This window comes from Agelaius phoeniceus, chromosome 3 (genome assembly GCF_051311805.1).
Source record: "Agelaius phoeniceus isolate bAgePho1 chromosome 3, bAgePho1.hap1, whole genome shotgun sequence".
Taxonomy (NCBI): Eukaryota; Metazoa; Chordata; class Aves; order Passeriformes; family Icteridae; genus Agelaius; species Agelaius phoeniceus.
Genome location: NC_135267.1, coordinates 375,768 through 398,612, shown reverse-complemented (window position 1 = coordinate 398,612; position 22,845 = coordinate 375,768). Strand labels below are relative to the sequence as shown.

General features: G+C 67.1%; 3 protein-coding genes and 2 non-coding genes across 7 annotated transcripts; 3 read left to right on the top strand and 2 right to left on the bottom strand.

Moving 5' to 3' along the window:
- Positions 1-267: 267 nt before the first annotated feature.
- Positions 268-431, bottom strand: LOC129133311 (U1 spliceosomal RNA). The gene has a single exon (XR_008535942.1). It is a non-coding gene; the product is annotated as a U1 spliceosomal RNA (small nuclear RNA).
- A 4,276-nt stretch (positions 432-4,707) lies between these two features.
- Positions 4,708-4,871, top strand: LOC129133317 (U1 spliceosomal RNA). Its single transcript, XR_008535947.2, has one exon. It is a non-coding gene; the product is annotated as a U1 spliceosomal RNA (small nuclear RNA).
- Positions 4,872-5,803: 932 nt separating this feature from the next.
- ATRAID (all-trans retinoic acid induced differentiation factor) lies at positions 5,804-9,160 on the bottom strand. Its single transcript, XM_054653006.2, has 7 exons — positions 9,029-9,160; positions 8,409-8,539; positions 8,034-8,105; positions 6,974-7,045; positions 6,226-6,347; positions 6,042-6,142; positions 5,804-5,969 (listed from the first exon to the last, which is right to left on the bottom strand). Exons 1-7 carry the CDS (start codon positions 9,101-9,103, stop codon positions 5,865-5,867), a joined length of 678 nt encoding a protein of 225 aa, XP_054508981.1. The 5' UTR covers positions 9,104-9,160; the 3' UTR covers positions 5,804-5,864.
- Positions 9,161-9,304: 144 nt separating this feature from the next.
- SLC5A6 (solute carrier family 5 member 6) lies at positions 9,305-16,758 on the top strand. 2 transcript variants are annotated; one of them, XM_077176393.1, is made up of 16 exons: positions 9,305-9,425; positions 11,489-11,927; positions 12,889-12,954; positions 13,031-13,082; positions 13,159-13,226; positions 13,307-13,461; positions 14,036-14,176; positions 14,257-14,386; positions 14,454-14,542; positions 14,633-14,745; positions 14,838-14,905; positions 15,030-15,116; positions 15,206-15,393; positions 15,629-15,732; positions 15,798-15,919; positions 16,298-16,758. In XM_077176393.1, the coding sequence occupies exons 2-16, from the start codon at positions 11,598-11,600 to the stop codon at positions 16,445-16,447; spliced, it is 1,863 nt and encodes a 620-aa protein (XP_077032508.1). In that variant the 5' UTR covers positions 9,305-9,425; positions 11,489-11,597; the 3' UTR covers positions 16,448-16,758. The 2 variants fall into 2 exon arrangements, with proteins under 2 accessions (XP_077032508.1, XP_054508963.2); XM_054652988.2 differs by having other exon boundaries at positions 9,388-9,521.
- A 662-nt stretch (positions 16,759-17,420) lies between these two features.
- On the top strand, positions 17,421-22,750 carry PREB (prolactin regulatory element binding). 2 transcript variants are annotated; one of them, XM_054652964.2, is made up of 9 exons: positions 17,421-17,606; positions 18,084-18,276; positions 19,758-19,972; positions 20,665-20,745; positions 20,820-20,944; positions 21,746-21,919; positions 21,988-22,060; positions 22,127-22,286; positions 22,375-22,750. In XM_054652964.2, the coding sequence occupies exons 1-9, from the start codon at positions 17,472-17,474 to the stop codon at positions 22,467-22,469; spliced, it is 1,251 nt and encodes a 416-aa protein (XP_054508939.1). In that variant the 5' UTR covers positions 17,421-17,471; the 3' UTR covers positions 22,470-22,750. The 2 variants fall into 2 exon arrangements, with proteins under 2 accessions (XP_054508939.1, XP_054508938.1); XM_054652963.2 differs by having other exon boundaries at positions 20,817-20,944.
- The last annotated feature ends 95 nt before the right edge of the window (positions 22,751-22,845 follow it).

Genomic DNA, 22,845 nt, shown 5'->3' with positions numbered 1-22,845 from the left:
GTGGAGGCTCTGGGACCACTCCGTGTGAGGAGAGCAGGGTTGAGAAATTGGATGACCAGTTTAGAGATTAATTGGGCTGTAAAAGCCCGGAGCGACCGTAGCACCTGCTCCTGCCTCGGCCCGGGCGGGGATCTGCGGGATACAGAAGTTATTGGGGTAGGAGCTGATCTTGGAAGGGGCAAAACCAGTCCGGACCAAAGAACTGCAGCGGTAAGAAAATCTCAGCGGAAGCCTCGTGATTTCAATCTGCCTTTGAACCAACATTACCAGGGGAGAGCGCGAACGCAGTCCCCCACTACCACAAATTATGCAGTCGAGTTTCCCGCATTTGGGGAAATCGCAGGGGTCAGCACACCCGGAGTGCAAGGGATGAGCCTCGCCCTGGGAAAACCACCTGCCTGATCATGGTGTCTCCCCTGCCAGGTAAGTATGCCCGAACACCCCCACCGCCCGCCTGCCCCGCCCGCCGCACGCCCGCCCAACACACGCCCGGCCCCGCCCCGGCCCCGACACCGCCCGGCCCCGCGCTGCCGCCCGGCCCGCACGGCCCGGCACGGCCCGGCCCGCGCCGAGCCCGCGGACGCGCCAGGACAGCGCGGGCTCGGCGCGGGCTCGGGCCCGGCATGCACCGCGCGGCGGGGACAAATCTGCATGGACACGCCCAGAAGTCCGCACTGCACCGTCCCCTGACCCGCTGTGATTTGCATGGCCACGCCTCCTCTCCAAACCCCGCCTCGATAGTCGCTCTCGTGTTGGCGCCCCCTGGCGGCGCGGCGGAGCGCCCCCCGCCCGGCCCGGGCGCGTCCGGATCCTCCCGAAGGGAACCGGATCAGGAACGGACCCGGACCAGGAACGGATCCAGCCCCCGAGCGGAGCCGGATCCCGAACGGAACCAGATTCCAAAAGGATCCAGGACCCGGACGGATCCAGACCCCAAACAGAACTGGATCCCGAACGGACCCAGACCCCAAACGGAACCAGATCACGATCAGATCCCAAACGGAAGCAGCCCCCGAACATGTCCCGATCCAGAACAGAACCAGTCCCCGAACGGCCCCAGGCCCGGCACGGGAAGCAGGCACGGCGCTGTCTCGCACGGTGCTGCTCGCACTCCGTGCCGGGTCTGGGATGGCAACTCCGGGAAGGACGGGGGCAGAGAGGATGGGGATTGCCCAGGGGGTGCCCGCAGCCACGGGAGGGAGCACAAGGGGAGGAGAAGAGCCACAAGAAATGCCCAAATCTGTGCCAGGGACAGAAATGACCAAATCTCTATCAGGGGCAGAAATGCCCAAATCTGTGCCAGGGGCAGAAATGCCCAAATCTGTGCCAGGGACAGAAATGACCAAATCTGTGCCAGGGACAGAAATGACCAAATCTCTATCAGGGGCAGAAATAACCAAATCTGTGCCATGGGCAGCACAGGGGCAGAAGGCGAGGCCTGAGCAGGGGCAGCTCCTGAGCTGGGATTGACACCTCCAAAATATCACAGTGTGGGCTGCAGGCAGGATGGGCTGAGCCGGGACTCGAGGGAAAAGCACAAGAGGAAGAAGCTGGGCTGGGCTGAAGGGGACTGCAGGCATCTCCTGTCTCCCTGAATCCTTTGGGCCCACTTGAGCCGGGAATGGAGCTGTGGATTTTCCAGTGGACACTGGAATATCCTGTTCTGTCCTTACTGGCTGTGAGGGACTTGGAGTAAAAGGTTGGTGTTGTTCCTGCAGCGGCAGGAAATCCCTCAGGGCAGGAAATCCTCAGAGTAGGAAATCCCCCAGGGCAGGAAATCCTCAGAGTAGGAAATCCCCCAGGGCAGGAAATCCCTCAGGGCAGGAAATCCCCCAGGGCAGGAAATCCCTCGGACATCCCATGGAATTCAGTCTGGGAACACAGAATGAGCCCAGCGCTTTCTCCACGTGCCCGAGTGCCCTTTGCCACTGCTGGGGCAGGGTTTGCTGTGCAAGGTAAATGCACAATTAACTTTTCCAAATGGCTCTGGGCAGTTTGCATATTCCCCTGGAAAAGGCACGGAAAGTGCAGCTCTGCCCATTTACCCAGGGAAAGTTTTAGGGTTTCTCTTTGAGCGAGGTCCTAGGAGCTCTCAGAATTGATTACACCTGAGATAGCTCAGCTACCCCGAATGGCATAAAATCAGCAGGATGGCTTCTGAGGTAGTGTTGGAAACGGGAAAAGGTTTAATAAAAAGCAAAATAACAAAGCTCTTACAGAGAAAAACCGAGCCAGGGGCAAGATGTCCTTACTCCTACTAGAACACCCCACAACATGATTATTTCCTTTGTTCTTTTCTTGTTCTCCTGAATTACCTAAGTGAGACTTTTTAGCCTTTGTCTAATTAGGTAACCTCAGGTTTGAGGTGAAGTCTTAAAGGTCCTCTGTGGTGCCTGTTTACCAAACTGGGGAGAGAAACTCGTGGGCTCCTTGCCTTTTTAAACAGACAAAGAATAATTTAATCCCTGCCTCAACAGAGAGCACATTCCTACATTTGGGTGCCCTCACAGCTCCGGTTTGGGCTTTGGGACCCTGGGGCAAGAGAGAAACGTGGGACCCCCAAAGGCTGAGCTGAAGCCAGGAGTCCGAGGGTGAGAAAAGACCAACCCCGATGGAATGGGAGCCCCAGCGAGGGGCTCTGGGCCCTGTCTCAGGCTCTCTGTGCTCACTCTGACCCCGAGATGTGCTCAAAGTCTCTGTTCCCAGCCCGGCGCTTGAAGAAGGAGCCAGAGCTCTTCATTTCTCGGTCTCAAGGGTGTTTATTGTTCCTTATCTATAAAATTCCTTCTCCTGCCCTGCCAGGTCCGTCCAGCAGGACAGTTCAGGCACTCTGCCTGCCCCCAGGCTGGTGTTATGTATTTGTACTAAAAACTACAATGTGTACAATGTTTACAATGACTTCCCAATACCCATCACCTGTGTCAGACAGTGAGCTTCTACTCTAAACCAATCCCAAAGTGCCACCATCACAGCAGAAGATGGAGGCCAAGAAGAAGAAGAAGCAGAAAGGCTGGACACCCCCAGATCCCTCCATCTTGCCCCCTGGACCCCATTCTAAAACCCCAAAATCTATTTTTCACCCTGTGATAAATTCACTCTCATTCTACTGAAACTGTGGTGGCTTGTAATCCTTCATACAAGGTTGGGAATTGTTTTTGCCAAGGGCTCAATCAAAGGCCCAGGGGGCTTGGGCTCTGTGCCAGGGTCCCTGAGCCCCCTGGGCAGGGGCTGGAGCCCTCCAGGGCAGCCAGAGGAATCTCCTGGGTTCCCCCAGCCTGGCACTGTGAAAAGGCTCTTTTGTGCAGTTTGGGGTATTGCCAGCTCCAATTTACCCTCCAATCCCCCAGCAGCAGCAGCCTGAGCTGTCAGGATGGACGGGGCAGAGCACGGGATGCTCACAGCTTGGCCCTGAGAGGAACGGTGGGTTTGTCTTTACAAACAAACCCTGGGTCTGCTGGGAGCTAAAACCAGCACTGGGGGACAAAAGAAACACTGGGAAGGATTGCACTGATTGGTGAATGGAAACAGAGATTTGCCTTTACAGATAAACTCTGGGTTTGCTGATGAGAAAAACACTAATCAATTGGTTTTAAAATTTTAAAAGTTTAATAGTAATAAAATGGTTATAAAAATAGCAATACAATCAGGGTAATAATAATTTGGACAATTTGAATTAGGACAATATGAGACAATAAAAACAAAGAGTTACAGACAGTCCAGGTACCTTTTCTGGGCAAAATAAGCCCGAAAAAGGCCCCATGTTAACAGAGGATTAACCCTTGAAAACAACAGCCTGTTGCGTATTCATACACCTCATCCATGATGCATAAATTCCATTTAAACACAGGATTCTGTCTGGGCAGTGTCAGCTTCTTCCTCCGAATCCTGACTGCATTTCCAGGGCTGAGCGAGGTGGGAAGTTCGTTTGTTCTGATAAGGGAGCAATAAATTCTTTTTCTCTGAAAGATTTCGGTGTCCTGTGGCTGCTATCTCGGTGTGAGGCCTTTCTTTAAAAAAGTATCTGACATAGCATAGTTTCTATTTTAACATTATGTTTTAACCTAAAACCATATTTAACGCACTACTTAAGAAAATTAATACAGCATAACTTTCTAACATAACACAAATAATATTCATTTGAATGTTTGCGAAAAGCCAACCATAAAATAGGCATTTTTCGCATCCCGAACGCCGCACGCCCGGCCGAGCGTGGCCGAGGGCAAGGAGAGCCCCGGGAGGAGCCGCGGTGCGGAGCGGAGGCGCCGGGAGGGGCGCGGCAGCAGCGGGCGGTGCCCGGGGAGCGGCAGCTCCGGCAGCGGAGACGGCGGCACCGAGCCCCGGGCCCGGCGGGAGCAGAGCCCGGCCCGAGCCCGGCCCGGGGCAGCGGCTCCGCGGCTCTCGGGGCTCCCGGCGGGGCCCGGGCGGGGCGGGAGCGGCGGGGCCGGCCCGGAGGGGGCGGGGCGAGCGGGAGACGGGGGCGTGTCCATGCAGATTTGTCCCCGCCGCGCGGTGCATGCCGGGCCCGATCCCGCGCCGTGCCCGCGCTGTCCTGGCGCGTCCGCGGGCTCGGCGCGGGCCGGGCCGTGCCGGGCCGTGCGGGCCGGGCCGCAGCGCGGGGCCGGGCGGTGTCGGGGCCGGGGCGGGGCCGGGCGTGTGTTGGGCGGGCGTGCGGCGGGCGGGGCAGGCGGGCGGTGGGGGTGTTCGGGTATACTTACCTGGCAGGGGAGACACCATGATCAGGCAGGTGGTTTTCCCAGGGCGAGGCTCATCCCTTGCACTCCGGGTGTGCTGACCCCTGCGATTTCCCCAAATGCGGGAAACTCGACTGCATAATTTGTGGTAGTGGGGGACTGCGTTCGCGCTCTCCCCTGGTGTGCTCGGTTAACGATAGATGTAAAATACAGGACCATTTTCTTGGAGCTACTCTGGTACTGCTCATCGTCCCTGCTGACTGAGCTCACACGGCTCCCGGTCGTTCGCGTTCCCCGCGGCTGCAGCGGTGACCGTGGCCGGGCAGCTCCCGGTGCGGACGCTCCTCCCGCTCCTCCCGCTCCCCCCCCGTTCTGACCCGAGCCCCGAGGGCGCAGCCAGCGCGGGGACGGTGCTGTGAAACACAGGTTCACTCTCCCATGAACATTTCTGGAGTGTAATAAAGGCCAATAGGAGCTGTATACCATAAAGCAAAGGTTATTACAGCCGGGTGCATTGTGGCACTCAGCCAAGACCACACTTTTGCTGTTACCTTCGGGGATACCCCTTCAATATCTTCCAACTACATCAGCCCTTTGCATATTCATAGACCCTATGCATATCCAAAAACTAGTTTACATTTTCCAGGAACTGTTTTACATGGCCCCTCCTTTGATCTGCCTTTTTAGAGCATGGGTGTTTCTCGGCTGTGGTTTTGGCTCCTTCTCCTTATCCCTTTCAGTTTGGGCTTTGGTCCATGATGTCCTCAGACGGTGAGGTCACCGTGGGCCATGATGCTGATGGTTGGCAGATCTGTACAGGTGTGCTCATCCTGTGTTCTTTGGATGTCATCCCATCCCAGCAGGCATTTTAACACAACCACATTGATATCAGCTATTTCACTACTATGTCTAAGTTTAATTATTAACAGAAGTAAAACCTGCCTTTATAACAAAGTAACTTTAACACTACCCATAAAAACTCATTTTAATATTTGTGAAAAGCCAACATTATAATCTGTATCTATAGCAGTGGGAATGTGCACAGCCCCCCTCCCGTGGGTTCCACCCCACACCCGCCCTTCCCCCGGGAAGGGAGCAGACGGACACACAGCGAGGTCCCGCAGCTTTATTGGTGCCCAGAGCCCCCAGCCCCGGCACGGCGCCCTGCCCTGCTCAGGGGCTCTTGGCCTTCCTCCGCTGGGTGCCCCACAGCAGCAGGGACAGGGACACGGTGGCGGTGCCCAGGATTCCTCCGAAGAGAAGCATCGGGAACGTGCCCTGCCAGGACAGGAGTGAGCACCAGGGCAGCCCCTGCAGCTGCAGGGGCAGGGGCAGTCCCACAGCACCCACCTCTCGCAGGCACCTGTAGCCATGGAAGGGACCCTCGCAGAGGCACTGGACGAGGCCGGGGCCGTCGGGGGCACACACAGAGTTTTCAGGGCATGGCCAGGCTGGCAGAGCAGAGCAGGGGCTCAGGGCCAAGGCCAGACCCCAGTGCCAGCCCCACACACCCAGTGCCCGTCCCGCACCGTACCGAGCTGCTGGGAGCTGTTGCAGAGGCTCCTCTGTCCCTGGCACAGCCGGCTGCTCCTGTCCACTGTCACATCCTGCCAGGCATCGCTCCCGCCTGGACACTCCAGCGCCAGCGGCACTGCGCTGTGGGCAGTGGGCACAGCTCAGTATGGGCACTGCGCTGTGGGCACAGCTCAGCATGGGCACAGCTCAGCACGGGCACAGCTCAGCATGGGCACTGCGCTGTGGGCAGTGGGCACAGCTCAGTATGGGCACCGTACTGTGGGCACAGCTCAGCATGGGCACTGTGCTGTGGGCACAGCTCAGAACAGGCACTGCGCTGTGGGCACAGCTCAGCATGGGCACAGCTCAGCATGGGCACTGCGCTGTGGGCACAGCTCAGCATGGGCACTGCGCTGTGGGCACAGCTCAGAACAGGCACAGCTCAGCATGGGCACAGCTCAGCATGGGCACTGCGCTGTGGGCACAGCTCAGCACGGGCACAGCTCAGCATGGGCACTGTGCTGTGGGCACAGCTCAGCACGGGCACAGCTCAGCATGGGCACCGTACTGTGGGCACAGCTCAGCGCAGGCACAGCTCAGCACAGGCACTGTACTGTGGGCACAGCTCAGCATGGGCACAGCTCAGCATGGGCACTGTGCTGTGGGCACAGCTCAGCATGGGCACAGCTCAGCACGGGCACTGTGCTGTGGGCACAGCTCAGCACGGGCGCCACGGTGACCCCCAGCCCCGCTCCCCCAGCACTCACAGGCTCTGCAGGTTGGTGAAGCCCCGGAAGGAAGCACTGGGGACAGCTGGCAGCGGGTTCTCAGTCAGGTCCCTGCGAGCACACGGAGCTTCAGTGCCATCCTGCACCCCGGCCTGGCAGGCACCGGGGGCACCCCTGGCATCTCGCTGAACTCAGGCAGTACCCATGCCCCCAGCACCCCCTGCCCGCCCGAGGCCCTGGGGGTGCGGCCCTGCAGGGCTCAAAGGTCTCTGCAGAGCTGCTGAGGGAGCGCTTGCTCATTAACAAAATCACTGATAAGCTGAGGTGTCACGGTGCTTGCTCATTAACAAAAACACTGACAAGCTGAGGTGTCACGGTGCTTGCTCATTAACAAAAACACTGACAAGCTGAGGTGTCACGGTGACCTGAGGGCCAGCACGGCTCACTGGGCTCGTCTGACCCTGCGCCCTGAGCCCTGGACGTGGCAGCTCCCTGACTCCCATCTCCCCAACCCGGGGATGAGGACACCGTGGGACTGTGGCAAAAGCCAAGACGTGACCATGTGGCTCATGTCTCCTGTGCCAGCACAGGCCCCCACTGGCTGTCCTGTGACAATGTGCACCATGACAGCTCCAGAAGGATTTGTCCCCTGCTCCCGCTAAGGCTGCCTGGGCAGAGAGGTCCCAGGGCTCCCCATTCAAAAACGGGGGTGGTTTCTGTTTGGTCACACCCTATGGACTGCCACTGGCAGCAGGAGGGCAGGGAGCAGCCAATGCCCCCAGGATCAGCAGGGCACGGCTGTGCTGGGCTGGGTGCACGGGAATGTCCCACCAAACCTGCCCCAAGCCCCTGTGCTGGGCTGGGCCCGCGGGGATGTCCCACCAAACCTGCCCCAACCCCCTGTGCTGGGCTGGGCCCATGGGAATGTCCCACCAAACCTGCCCCAACCCCCTGTGCTGGGCTGGGCCCAGGGGAATGTCCCACCAAACCTGCCCCAACCCCCTGTGCTGGGCTGGGCCCAGGGGAATGTCCCACCAAACCTGCCCCAAGCCCCTGTGGCAGCCCAGCCCAGCTCCTTGCAGGGGCAGGAGGGACTCACAGGACGATGGCAGCGGTGGCCTCGGCCAGTCCCGGGGGAACGCTCTGCAGGGAGCAGTTGCTCAGGTCCAGCCTGGGAAGGGGCAGTGCTTGGGGACACAGCAGCAATGCCTGTGCCCCACACTTTCCCCTGCGGCCCTTGTGACCCCCAGCACCCACCTCAGCCCCGGACTGTACCCGATCCCCCCGCACCACCACGCAGGATGCTCCACCCGGCATTCCCCAGCCCCGCCACTCCCCGGCACCGCTGCGAGCCCCGAACCCATCCCGGCACCCTCCATCCCCCGAGCACCCCCTTCACGCGGCCCCCGACCCCCCAGCACCCCGGATCCGGCCCCCGCCTGTGCATCCCCGTCCTCCCCCGGGCCCCTCGTACCCCAGAAGCCGCCCCGGGGACGGGCCCCGCTCCCGGCAGCAGCGCCCGTCGCTCTCGGTGTCCCGCCGGGACTCACAGAAGCGGGCCACGATGGAGCCGTTCCGCGGCGGCCCCGGGCAGAGCCCGCACACCTGGGGAGGCGAGGGGGCACGGGCAGCATCCCCCGGGTCCAGGGGGCACGGGCAGCATCCCCGGGGCACCAGGGGGCACGGGCAGCATCCCCCGGGTCCAGGGGGCACGGGCAGCATCCTCCAGGTCGAGGGGGCACGGGCAGCTCCGGCACAGGGGCACCCCCCGACTCCCGAGCATCCCCGACTCCCGAGCATCCCCGACCCCCGGTACCGGCGCTCCCCGGACAAGGGGAACCTCCCCGGCCTTAGGGCAACCCACGGCTTCCCCGACGCCCGGGCACCTCCAAGCCGGGCACCGCCGGCCTCAGGACAGCCCCGACCGGGGACCCACCGACCCTCGGTTCCCCCGGAACCTCTCGAACCGGGCACTCCCTGACCTCTGGGCACCCCTGACCTCTGGGCACCCCTGACCCGTGACATCCTGTGCCCACCGGCGCCCCCCGTTTCCGACCCTCCCCTGGTTTCCGTGGCCCCGTTCCCCGTGCTCACCGCGGCCCCGCGGGCGGCCCGGGGCAGCAGCAGCGGCAGCAGCAGCAGCGCGAACCCGCGCACGGCCCCGCGCATCCCCGCGCTCCGGGGACCCCGAGCGGGCGGCGGCGGCGGCTCCGTGCCCGTTCCCCCCCGCCCGCACGGCCCGGGCGCCCTCTGGACCCGAGCCAGGCCCCGGAGGGCCCCGGCAGCGCGGGCACCGGGGCGCGGTGACCGCCCGGGGGCGGAGCCGGGCCGGGATGGGGATGGGGACCGGGACCGGAGCCCCGCGCGGCCCCCGGTGATGCCGTCAGCGGCGGGCGGGCGGAAGCGGCGGCGGGAGCGGCCCCGCCCGCCCCGGCGTCATCCCGGCGCGCCCCGGCTGCGGCGGCACGTGGGGAGAGTGCTGCCGCCGCCGGTGAGTGTCGCACCGGGGCCGCCGGGACAAGGTCACCGCCGCCTCCCGCCACCGGGACCGGGCGCCCCGCGGGCGGCGGGGACTGGGGCTCGCGGGGTGAGGGCGCTGGCGACACCGGGGACAGGGAGTGGAACCCCGGGATGGGGACACCGGGGACGGGGAGCAGAGCCCCGGGCTGGGAGCACTGGAGGCAAGGAGCAGAGCCCCAGGCTGCGGCCACCGGGGCCACCGGGAACGGGGAGCAGAGCCCCGGGATGGGGGCACCGAGGACGGGAAGCAGAGCCTTGGCTGGGGACAGCGGGGACAGGGAGCGGAGCCCCGTGTTAGGGACACCAGGGACACCGGGGACACCGGGGACACCGGGGACACCGGGGACACCGGGGACACCGGGGAAGGCGAGTAGAGCCCCAGAGAGCCCCGGGATGAGGGCACCGGGGACAGCTTCGGGTCCCCGAGGGCACGGGGTGACGGGAAGGCTGTGATGGAGCGTGAGGAGCGGGGCACCGGGGCAGGCGGGCTGGGCACGGCGGGGACGGGGCAGCGGGCTCACCACGGGGACACCCTGGGGACACCCTGGGGACACCCTGGGGACACCCTGGGGCCGGGAGAGCGGGGCCTGGGGCTGGCGCTGCTGCGCTCTGTGGGGCACGCTCTGGGACCGGCTGGGCGAGGGGGCAGCAGGCACTCGGAGGGGGGACCGGGCCGGCGGGGCTGGGGGCACCAGGGGAGGGCGTGTGGGGACACCGGGGCCGCAGGCAGCACCGGCACCGAGGGGTCTGTGGGGCACGGGAGCCTCGGGCCAGGGCTGTGCAGGGCACTGGGGCTGTGCTGTGCTTGCCGGGGACGCCCTGTGACCTCCCTCCCATGTTTAGTCTGCACGGGGGAATGCGGGGAGTGACCTTGGACCCTGGCCATGAGCTGCCACACGTGGGGCCCGTCCTGGTCAGGGACAGGCCAGGGCTGGTGGCGGCACAGACGCTGCCCTCTCACCCCATTCCCCACCCTGGTGCTCAGAGCCCCGTGCCAGCTCCGCTGCCCCCGGCCCTGTGGGGTGGGCAGGCCCGGGCAGGCTGTGCCAGGGCTGCCAGGAGGGGCTCAGCCTAATCCCAGCAATCATTCCCAGGCAAGCATTCCTCCAGGGATCACCGTGGCACCACGGTGGGCACCGTGCCACTCCCTGGCTGCTGCCCCCGCTCCAGACTTGTCCTCCCTGTGCTCCTAAGGCTGCCCTGCTGGGACAGGGGGTCCCCACAGCCTGCACCCCCTCCCAGGCCAGAACGGGGGGTACCCACAGCCCTGTGGCACCTGCTGCTCCCAGGTGCCTGCTGCCACAGCCCTCTGGGTGTCCTCTGGGTGTCCTCTGGGTGTGGGGGCAGGCAGGGACAGCAGTGTGCCCAGCTGTCCCCTCCTGCTCCTCGGGAGCCAGGCCGGGGGCAGAGCACGGGGGGCTCTGGGGGATGGATGCCTGTCAGCAGGGTCAGGGTGGATTCTCAGGTGTGTGCCCCCCTGGCTGCTGCCCCGAGGCCGCCAGCTGCCCCCTGTCCATGCCTCTGCGCTGGGGCAGCTCTGGCAGGGCGCTGCTGGAGTGGTTGGGCCGGGTTGCCTTTGCTGCTGGTGGGACCGGTGCTGCCGGGTTTGGTGCAGGGCTGGGGTGGTTGGGCCGGGCTGGGTTTGGCTCGGTGGGAGCGGCACTGCGGGCTCCAGGCTGCTCAGCTCCGGGGGTGGTCGTGTTGGCTTTGGCTCGGCTGGCACCGGGGCTGTCCCGCACCGGAGGCGGCTGTGTTGAGCTTGGCCCGTTCGGCCGGGACTGGCGGTGCCGGTGCTGCGGGGGGCCCGGGTGGGACTGTTTTTGCAGCCATTGTCTCCGTGCTCTTTGAAGACTCTCCAGTTTCCTTCAGCGGGGCAGGTGGGGTGGCCCGGGGGGGACAAGCCCGGCCCAGAGGGAGGAGGAGGAGGAGGAGGAGGAGGAGGGACGGGCGTTTTGCCCCGCTCTGGCTCCCCGGGGCTCAGCAGAGCGAGCGAAGGTCCCCGCAGCACTGACACGTCGCTCCCGCCGCTGGCAGGGCCGGGCCGGTGCCGCTCGGGACGCGCTGCGGGCTCCGGTGCGCCCATGAGGCCGGCGGGACAGCGGCGGGGCGGCGGCGGCGGCGGCGCAGCGGGGACACGCTCGGCATGGAGTTCACGGCCATCGACTACAGCATCTTCGCGCTGCTCCTCGTGCTCTCCTCCGCCATCGGGCTCTTCTACGCGCTGAGCGGCGACCGGCAGCGCACGGTGCAGGAGTTCCTGCTGGCCAACCGTGACATGGGCTGCCTGCCCGTGGCCCTGTCCCTGCTGGCCTCCTTCCAGTCGGCCGTGGCCATCCTGGGCGTGCCCGCAGAGATCTTTCGCTTCGGCACCGAGTACTGGTTCCTGGGCTGCTCCTACTTCCTGGGGCTGCTCATCCCCGCGCACATCTTCATCCCCATCTTCTACCGCCTGCGCATCACCAGCACCTACGAGGTGGGCAGGGACACGGGGGGGACACAGGGAGGGCACAGGGGACATGGGGAGGGCACAGGGGGGACACAGGGAGGGCAGGGGGACACGGGAGAGCACAGGGGACACGGGGAGGGCACAGGGGGGACACAGGGAGGGCAGGGGGCTGCTCATCGCCACGCACATCTTCATCCCCGTCTTCTAGCAGAGGGGACACGGGAAGGCACAGAGGCCGGGGGGGACATGGGGAGGCAGAGGGGACACGGAGAGGGCAGGGGGGACATGGGAGGGCAGAGGGGACATGGGAGAGCTCAGGGGGCAGTGGGGAAGCAGAGGGGACTCAGGAGGGCAGAGGGGACACAGGGAAGGCAGAGGCGACAAAGGGAGAGCAGAGGGGACATGGGGAGGGCAGGGGGACACAGTGGGGGCAGAGGGGACACAAGGAAGGCAGAGGGGACAAAGGGAGAGCAGAGGGACACAGGGAGGGCAGGGGGGACACGAGAAGGGCAGGGGGGACACAGGAGGGCAGAGGGGATACTGGAGAGCAGGGGGGATATGAGAGGGTAGGGGGGACATGGGAGGGCAGGGGGGACACGGGGAGGGCAGGAGGAACACTGGGAGGGTAGAAGGGACACAGGAGGGCACAGGGGACATGAGGAGGGTAGGAGGGACACAGGAGGGCACAGGGGAATGGGGAAGGCAGGGGGCACACGGGGAGGGCACAGGGGCCATGGGGAAGGCAGGGGGGACACGGGGAGGGCAGGAGGAACACTGGGAGGGTAGGAGGGACACAGGAGGGCACAGGGGAATGGGGAAGACAGGGGGACACGGGAAGGCAGAGGGGCCATGGGGAGGGCACAGGGGCCAGGAGGGACACGGGAGGGCAGGGGGGACACAGGGAGGAGGGCAGGGGACACAGGGAGGGCAGGGGATGTGGGGAGCACAGAGCAGCTGCAGTCGGGTGCCCTGACCTCTCTCCTGGCAGTACCTGGAGCTGCGCTTCAACAAGACCGTGCGGGTGTTTGGCACCATCACCTTCATCTTCCAGATGGTGAGCGGGGCCGGGGCCGTGGGGCTGCCGCGTTTGGGGGCTGGGCGTGGCTCAGCACTGCTCTCCCTCCCCGCAGGTCATCTACATGGGGGTGGTGCTCTACGCTCCTGCCCTGGCCCTCAACGCAGGTACGATGGGGGCAGGAGTGGGGCCGTGCCGGGGGCCGCTGCCCCTCACCCCAGTAATGTGCTCTGCCCCCTCCAGTGACGGGCTTCGACCTCTGGAGCGCGGTGCTGACCATGGGGCTGGTCTGCACCCTCTACACTACCCTGGTGAGTCCCCGGTGCCCTGTGCCCTGCCGTGCCAGGTGGGCGCTGCCACCCCGTGCTGACGGCTCCTGTGTCCCCACCAGGGTGGCCTGAAGGCCGTCATCTGGACAGATGTGTTCCAGACGCTGGTGATGCTGGCGGGGCAGGTGGCCGTCATCGTGGTGGGCGCCTGGCGGGTGGGGGGCATGGCCCGAGTGTGGCGCGTGGCCGAGGAGCAGGGCAAGATCGCCGGCATCGAGTGAGCCATGCCCTGGGACCCCTGTGCTGGTCTGGGACACCTGGGGCAGCTGGGCCGGGGGAGAGGGACCCTGGCTCCTGGGACCCCCTGTGCTGCCGTGGGGACACCTGGGGCAGCCTGGGTGGGGGGAGAGGGACTCCCTGTGCTGCTCTGGGGACACCTGGGGCAGCCTGGGCGGGGGGAGAGGGACCCTGGCTCCTGGGACCCCCTGTGCTGGTCTGGGACACCTGGGGCAGCCTGGGTGGGGGGAGAGGGACTCCCTGTGCTGGTCTGGGGACACTTGGGGCAGCTGGGAGGGGGGAGAGAGACCCCCTGGGCTGCTCTGGGGACACCTGGGACAGCTGGGCTGGGGGAGAGGGACCCCCTGTGCTGGTCTGGGCACACCTGGGGCAGCTGGGTGGGGGGAGAGGGACTCCCTGTGCTGCTCTGGGGACACCTGGGGCAGCTGGGCTGGGGGAATAGGACCCTGCAGTGGTGGTGTGGCCCACCACCCCTGTCACTGTCACCCCCTTTCCCGTGGGGTATGTGGTGGCAGTGAGGACCCTCAGCATGACCCCCCCGGTGCTCCCCACAGCCTGGACCCCAGCCCCCTGGAGCGCCACACCTTCTGGTCGCTGTCTGTGGGCGGGATCTTCATGATGCTGTCGCTGTACGGGGTGAACCAGGCGCAGGTGCAGCGCTACCTGTGCGCCCGCAGCGAGCGCGAGGCCAAGCTGTGAGTGGGGCTGGGCTGGGCTCCCACAGCCGGGGTGGGGCCCTGCCAGTGCCCTGTCTGACAGCCCCGCGGCCCCGCAGCTCCTGCTACGCCGTGTTCCCCTGCCAGCAGATCGTGCTGTGCCTCAGCTGCCTCACCGGCCTCGTCATGTTCGTGTACGACCGGGAGCACCCGCTGGCGCCCGGCCAGCGCCCTGCCTCCTATGACCAGGTGGGTTGAGAGCCCCTCGTGTGTCCCCCCGCTCTGCCCCGAGCCCTGCACTGACCTCCTGCCGCAGCTGGTGCTGTTCTTCGTGATGGACGTGCTGCGGGACCTGCCGGGGCTGCCCGGGCTCTTTGTCGCCTGCCTCTTCAGCGGCGCCCTCAGGTGAGTGCTGGTCCCGGGCCGGGGGCTCAGCTGTGCTCAGCTGTGCTCAGGGGTCCCGGCCGAGCCCCCTCCTGCCCCTCTCCTCCCCAGCACCATCTCCTCTGCCTTCAACTCGCTGGCCACCGTGACCATGGAGGACCTGGTGCGGCCGCACCTCCCCGGGCTCTCGGAGTCGCGGGCCACGCTGCTCTCCAAGCTGCTGGGTGAGCGATGGGGGGTGCCTGGGGGGCAGCCGCGGGGCTGGCATGCTGGGGGGGTCCCCAGCACTGCCCTGACACCCCCCTCCCCTCCCCAGCTCTCAGCTACGGGCTGCTCTGCCTGGGGATGGCGTACGTGTCCTCCATGCTGGGACCCGTGCTGCAGGTAGGCAGGGGCTGTGGCACCCCAGAAGGGGTGAGGGACCCTGGCCCTGGCACCCCAGAGGGGGTGAGGGGCCCCCAGGGCTGCCCAGGGCACGGGGCTGGTGCTGAAGGCCGTGTCCCCGCAGGCAGCCATCAGCATCTTCGGCATGGTGGGGGGCCCGCTCCTGGGGCTCTTCTGCCTCGGCATGTTCTTCCCCTGCGCCAACCCCACCGTGAGTGTCCCCGCCTGGCGGCGTCCCCAGCCCCGTGTGGCTGCGTGGGGAGCTCTGTGGGGCCAGTGCCTTGTTTGTCCCTGTCACAGGGAGCCGTGGTGGGGCTGCTGGCCGGGCTGGCCATGGCCTTCTGGGTGGGCATTGGCAGCTTCCTGCAGAGCACACCGGGGGCCGAGGGGGTGCCCCCGGCCAACAGCACAGCACTCCCCACCGTGGGCAACCTCAGCACTGTCCTGGCCACCACGCTGCTGCCCCCCACCTCAGCACCGCCCCCGAGGTGAGTGCTGGGTGTGCTGGCAGTGCCGGGTGGGTGTGCAGGGTGGGTGTGCAGGGTCTCAGGTGGGTGTGCAGGGTGTGTGCAGGGTCTCAGGTGGGTGTGCAGGGTCTCAGGTGGGTATGCAGGATGTGTGCAGGGTCTCAGGTGGGTGTGCAGGGTCTCAGGTGGGTGTGTAGGATGTGTGCAGGGTCTCGGGGGGCTGCTCCACCCCTCCTGCTCACACCCTGTCCCCCAGCCCCACGGGGCTGCAGCGTTTCTACAGCCTGTCCTACATGTGGTACAGTGCCCACAACTCCACCACCGTCATCCTGGTGGGGCTGCTGGTCAGCCTGCTCACGGGTGAGTGCGGGCTGCGGGGGGGCTGCCGTGCTGCCCCCACCCCGCTCACGGCCCTGCGCCCCCAGGCCCCACGCCGGCCGCAGCCCTGGACCCCCGCACCATCTCCCCCGTGCTGCCCTGGCTGCTCTGCTGCCTGCCCCCCAAAATCCGCCACTGGCTCTGCTGCGGGGGAGCCGACCCTGCCCAGGTGAGGGACAGGACCCCCCCACAACACCCCGGGGGAAGGGGGGACATGGGGGCACCCCCGTGCCCCTGCTGCCTCCCCTGTGTCCCCCCTGCCCCTCCTGTGCCTCCCCTGCCCCTCCTGCCCCTGCTGCCCCCCCAGTGCCCCCCCTGCCCCTGCCCCCTCCCCTGCCCCCTCCCCTGTGCCCCCCTGCCCCTGCTGCCCCCCCTGTGCCCCCCCCTCTGCCCCTCCTGTGCCCCCTGTCCCTGCCCCCTCCCCTGTGCCCCCTCCCCTGTGTCCCTCCTGCCCCCCTTGCCCCTGCTGCCCCCCCTGCCCCTGCCCCCTCCCCTGTGCCCCCCCTGCCCCTTCTGCCTCCCCTGTGTCCCCCCTGTGTCCCCACAGGCCCCCGGCCATGGGAACATCTCAGAGAAGAGCCACGGGGTGCCCAACGGGGTGTCCCCCCCCGGCCCCGAGCTGCAAGGGGACGAGGGACAGGGCTACGTGCGCAGCGCCGCCGGGCCCCTCTACGCCGTGCAGGAAACCTCCTTCTGACGGCCCAGCACGGGGGTCCCGGGCACCCCCTGCTCGGGAACCCTCTGGGGCATCCTCACAGAGCCGAGGAACGGCCCGAGGCTGCTGGGCTGCCCCGCCCGGGGCTCTGGGACCACGGCCGGGGGGGGTCGGAGCGGTGCCCCCCGCCCTGTCCAGGCCAGGATGTTGTGCGGTACCCCCGGCCCAGCCACGTGCCTTACACACCGCTCCGGGGCCGGGGCTGTGTCCCCACGACCCCTGTCACCTGTCTTTGTGTTCGGTGTTCCCCAATAAATGCTTCTGGGGCAAAGACGCTGCAGCGTCCCAAGGAACAGCCCGCTCCCTGCTGCTCCCCAGGACCCCCACGGGACCCCCGTCACCCCAGGCAGTGAGGGGGTGTCTCCACTGTCCTCCAGGAGCCCACAGGGTACCCGGGACTGCCGTGTCCCCAAACACGGCGCTGTTCCCACCGTGCCTCACAGGTGCCCCATTTTTGCAGTCACTGGGGTCCCCATGGAGCCACAGCACCGCTGTCTGCCCAGGTTTTGGGGGTCCCACTGCCCCCCAGGAGCTGCCATTTCCCCCGGCACCGGGCTGTCCCCGCTGTCCCACATGGGGCCATGTCCCCCTGGGATCTCCCGGTCCTTGTCCCCCCAGCACCAGGCTGTCCCCCCGGGATCTCCCGGTCTGTCCCCCCCAGCACCGGGCTGTCCCCGTGTCCCTGCTATCTCCCCGGGATCCCCCGATCCGTGTCCCCCCCAGCACCGGGCTGTCCCCACTGTCCCCCCGATCCGTGTCCCCCCCAGCACCGGGCTGTCCCCGTGTCCCCGCTGTCCCCGCGGGATCTCCTGGTCTGTCCCGCCCCCAGCACCGGGCTGTCCCTGCTGTCCCCCCGGGATCTCCCGGTCCTTGTCCCCCCAGCACCGGGCTGTCCCCGCTGTCCACGCCCCGAGTGACCTCGTGGCCACGCCCCTCGTCCCGTTAGCCACACCCCCGGCGGGTACCGGTGCGTGACGTCACGGCGCTCTGACGCCACGTCCGTGCCATGGCGCCCCGGCGTCCCGCCGAGCTGTACCGGGCGCCGTTCCCGCTCTACACCGTGCGCCTGCACCCGCGGCGGCCGCTCGCCATCACCGCCGGCGGCGGTGGCGCCGCCAAGACCGGCATCCGCAATGGCGTGGTGCGGGGAGCGGGACCGGGCTGGGGGGACGGGGGCGCGGGGCCCTGAGGGGTCAGAGGGGCCCGGGTGTGCCGGGGGATCCGACACGGCGGGGCCTGGGGGGTTTGCGGGCTGCGGGGTGTGGAGGGGCTCGGGGGCCGCTGTGACACGGCAGGGCCTGGAGGGTTCGGGCTCTGCGGGGTGTGGTGCGGAGGGGCCCGGGTGCGTGGGGGGATCTGACACAGCGGGGCCTGAGGGATTTGCGGTGTGCGGGGTGTGCGGGGCGGAGGGGCCCGGGTGTGCCGGGGGGTCTGACATGGGGGCTTTTGAGGGGTGCGGATGTGCGGGGCGGAGGGGTTTGGGTGTTTGGGGCGGGTCTGACACGGCGGGGCCTGCGGGGTTTGCGGTCTGCCGCTGTACGGTGCAGCGGCGCAGGTGGCCCGGGGAGCCCCCGCGGCCGGGCCGTGACCGCGCCTGCCGCCTCCGCCCGCCCCGCAGCACTTCCTGCAGCTGGAGCAGATCGGCGGGCAGCTCAGCGCCTCGCTGCTGCACTGCCACGACACCGAAACCCGCGCCACCATGACCATGGCGCTGGCCGGGGACGTCATTGCCGCCGGGCAGGACAACAGCTGCCACATCCTGCGCTTCAGCCTGCAGGAGCCCGAGGCTCCGGGCGCGGCCGGGAAGGACGGTGAGACACGACTTTGTGTGAGGCACTTGTGCCGGGGCTGTGCTGTGCCGTGGGGATGGCCCTGAATTCCCCTCCTGCCTGCCCTGGATGCTGTGGGGAGGGACGAAGGGCGTTGTGGGGATAAGGCATTCTGTGAACAGCCTCGTGCCCACCCTGGATCTCCCCTGTGCCGGCCCTGAATCCCTTCCCCTTGCCTGCCTTGGGTGCCGTGGTGCAGGATGTGGGGTCTGTGGGGTGGCTTGGGGATGGGGCACTGCCTTGAACCCTTGCCTGCCTGTTCTGAACCTTCTTGTCTGTGCTTGCCCTGGGTACCATGGTGAGCTTTGGGGATGGAGCACTGCCCTGGGGCTCCCTTGTGCCCCCCCATCCCTGGATGCTATGGCCAGAGTGTGGGGGGCTGTGGGGTGCTTTAGGGCTGGGGTACAGCTGTGGACCTCCCATGCCCACCCTGGATCTTCCCTGTGCCTGCCCTGGGTGCTGGAGGGCAGGGAGTGGAGGGCAACTCGGGGTCTGTGGGGTTGCTTGGGGATGGGCATTGCCCTGAACCCCTCCATCACTGCCATGGACCTGCCCCCTGTGCCTGCCCGGGGTGCCATGTGGAGATTTGGGGTTTGCATGCTGCCCTGGAACCCCCCAAGTGCCTGCCTGGGGTGCCATGGGGCTGTGGGGGCAGGCTGTGGGGTGCTGTGGGGGTATGGGGCACGCCATGGGGAGCTGTGGGGGTATGGGGCACACCATGGGGAGCTGTGGGGCGGTGGGGCAGGGAATGGGGAGCTGTGGGTGCTGTGGGGCAGGGAATGGGGAGCCGTGGGTGCTGCAGGGCAGAGTGTGGGGAGCTGTGGGGGCTGTGGGGCAGGGAATGGGGAGCTGTGGGGCAGGGAATGGGGAGCTGTGGGGCAGAGAATGGGGAGCTGTGGGTGCTGTGGGGCAGAGAATGGGGAGCTGTGGGGCTGTGGGGAGCTGTGGGGCAGGCTGTGGGGAGCCGTGGGGCTGTGGGGCAGAGAATGGGGAGCTGTGGGGCAGGGAATGGGGAGCCGTGGGGCTGTGGGGCAGGGAATGGGGAGCCGTGGGGCAGAGAATGGGGAGCTGTGGGGCAGGGAGTGGGGAGCTGTGGGGCTGTGGGGCAGGGAATGGGGAGCCGTGGGGCTGTGGGGCAGAGAATGGGGAGCTGTGGGGCAGGGAGTGGGGAGCTGTGGGGCTGTGGGGCAGAGAATGGGGAGCTGTGGGGCAGGGAATGGGGAGCTGTGGGGCAGAGAATGGGGAGCTGTGGGGCAGGGAATGGGGAGCCGTGGGGCTGTGGGGCAGAGAATGGGGAGCTGTGGGGCAGGGAATGGGGAGCCGTGGGGCTGTGGGGCAGGGAATGGGGAGCTGTGGGGCAGGGAATGGGGAGCTGTGGGTGCTGTGGGGCAGGCTGTGGGGAGCCGTGGGGCTGCAGGGCGCCCTGGGGAGGGGCAGCCCGGTGCCAGCCGCGTCCCCCGCAGGCAGCGGGGACAAGGGCCCGCGGCGGCGGCGGGGAGGCAGCGGCGGCGGGGCCCAGGGCGGCGCGCAGGGCCGGGCCCGCGAGGTGAGGGTGGAGAGCCTGCAGCGGGTGCGCACCGACTTCAGCCCCGACGCCCTGCAGAAGGCCGTGCGCTTCAGCGCCGACGGAGCCCTGCTCGCCACCGGCGGCGCCGACGGCTTCCTGCGCCTCTGGGAGGTGGGCACGGCCTGCCGGGACACGGGATGGGGACACGGCGGGGCTGGGGGCACGGCAGGGCTGGGGACACGGGCTGGGCAGCAGGGCTGGGGACATGGGAGGGCGGAGGGGAGCCTGGTGAGCCAGGGTGGGCATGGGGATCTGGGGAGACGGGGGGGAATGGATGTGGGCACAGTGGGTTGAAGGGCAGGCATGGGGAGCTGGGGTGGGCACAGGGAGCTGGGGGGATGTGGGGGAATGGTTGTGGGCACAGTGGGTTTGAAGGGCAGGCATGGGGAGCCAGGGTGGGCACAGGGAGCTGGGGGGACATGGGGGAGTCAAGGGGCATGGGGGAATGGATGTGGGCACAGTGGTTTGAAGGGCAGGCATGGGGAGCCAGGGTGGGCACAGGGAGCCGGGGGTACATAGGAAGGTGGGGGGATGTGGGAGAATGATGTGGGGGAATGATGTGGGCACAGTGGGTTGGAGGGCAGGCATGGGGGAGCCGGGGTGGGCACAGGGACCAGGCTGGGCAGGGGGAGCTGGACCCAGAGGAGCAGTGGCTGCCGTTGTCACGCTGATGGCAGCAGGCCTTGGGCAGGGATAGCTGGATTGGCAGCACCTGTGGTCACCTAACACTGCTCCCCACACCTGCCTGGTACCACGGCAGGGCCTGGCCCTGCCCAGCACCCACAGCAGCTCTGCCTCTGCAGTTTCCCAGCATGAAGAAGACGCTGGAGTTCAGAGCCCACGATGGGGAAATTGAGGACATCGCACTGGGCCCTGACAACAAGGTGGGTGTCAGGGGCTCCCCGGTTCCCTGGCCCTGCAGGAGAGGGGCCTCAGACCCCTGTGCTGTGTGCAGCAGGTGGTGACAGCCGGGAGGGACTTCCAGTGCTGCGTGTGGCAGCAGGACCAGCTGGTGACAGGGCTGCGCTGGCACGAGAACCTGCCTGGCATCCCCGACAAGGCCTATCGCTACCAGGCCTGCCGGTGAGGGCTGGGGATGGAGCTGGGCAGCTCAGAGAGAGCTGGGACTGGGCACTGGGACTGGGCAGGGGGACAGGGAGGGGTGTTGGAGCTGGGGACAGGGCTGGGGATGGCGCTGGGCAGGGGAACAGGGCCAGGGGCATGGGGCTGGGAATGGGGCAGGGCAGCTCAGATAGAGCCAGGGGCAGATCAGAGGCCTGGGGCACTGGGATTGGGACAGGGCAAGGGGACAGAGCAGGGGCATTGGGGCTGGGGACAGGGCTGGGGATGGGGCTGGGCAGCTGCAGGTAGAGCTGGGGGCAGCTCAGAGGGCTGGGGTTGGGCACTGGGACAGGGCAGGGGCACAGGGAGGGGTGTTGGGGCTGGGGACAGGGCTGGGGATGGCACTGGGCAAGGGGACAGGGCCAGGGGCATGGGGCAGGGCAGCTCAGATAGAGCCAGGCTCAGATCAGAGGGAAGGGGTGCTGGTTACTGGGCAGGGGCACAGGGAGGGGCGTTGGGGCTGGGCAGGGGCACAGGGAGGGGCGTTGGGGCTAGGCTGTGGGCCTGGGGCATGGTCATAGGGGCTGGGTCATGGGGCAGGGGTTGGGGAGGGGCCATGGGGCTGTGAATGGGCCACCCCTGCCTGCTGCCCTGCCCTGTCACTGTTGCTGCTGGGTCTGTGGGAAGGGGTCCCCTGGGCTCTGCTGGCAGCTGTACAGGGAGGGGGCTGGGGCCAGGTTTGGACTGGGACAGTGGTGGTGGTGGTGAGGGGCTGCACCCCCCGTGCCCCACATTCCCCCCGTGCCCCTGTGCCTGTGGCAGGTTTGGGGCCGTGGAGGGCAGTGCCGGGGCTCTGCGGCTCTACACGGTGCAGGTGCCCCACAAGCGGGAGCGCCGCCCCCCGCCCTGCTACCTGACCAAGTGGGATGGGAAGAGCTTCCTGCCGCTGCTGACGCGGCCCTGCGGCTCCGAGGTGGTCTCCTGCCTCTCCATCAGGTAGCCCAGGGCCAGTGGGCACGGGGTGGGGGCCGTGGCAGCCCCTGCTCACTGCCGTGCCCCCACAGTGACTCGGGCACGTTCCTGGGGCTGGGCACGGTGACGGGCTCCGTGGCCATCCACATTGCCTTCTCGCTGCAGGTGAGTGGGGCAGGGCTGGGGGCAGCCCCCGGCCCCCCCAGCCCCTCACCCCCCGTGTGCCCCCAGAGGCTGTACTACGTGAAGGAGGCCCACGGCATCGTGGTGACAGACGTGGCCTTTGTCCCCGAGAGCCGGCCCGGGCGGGAGCTGCTCGGGGGCCACGAGGCCGCCCTGCTCAGCGTGGCCGTGGACAGTCGCTGCAAGCTGCACCTGCTGCCCTCCCGCCGTACGTCCGGGGCTGCCCCTGGGCTGCTCTGCTCCTCCCGTGCAGGGGCCTGTGCTGCAGCCGGCTCTGACCCCTCCCTGTCCCACAGGCTCCCTCCCTGTCTGGCTGCTGCTGCTGCTCTGTGCCGGGCTCATCGTGGCCACCATCCTGCTGCTGCAGCTCGCCTTCCCGGGCTTCCTGTAGCCCCCTGGCCCCCGGAGGGACCCCCCAGCCTCCCCCCATCCCACACAGACTGTGAAGGACACGAGGGACCAGCCCTGGCCCCGCTGTCCCCGCTGGCGCTCGGGGAGCAGACGCGGGTCCAGGGAGGCACGCAGGGCGCCGTCCCTGTGGGACCGTGCTGGCAGCAGAGCAGGGCCGGCCCGGGACAGGGCCCTCTCCTAGCCCGGGAGAGGAGGGTCCTGCTGGCCCCTGCCCTGCTGGCCCCTGCCCTGCTGCTGCCATTAAACTGGAGCATGAAGGCAGTGCTGTCCACGTGTGCTGGGGGAGCGCGCCTGGGGCTGAGGGCATCGTGCTGCGGGCAGGGTGTGCCCCGGGGCCGGTGCGGCACGGGGTCTGG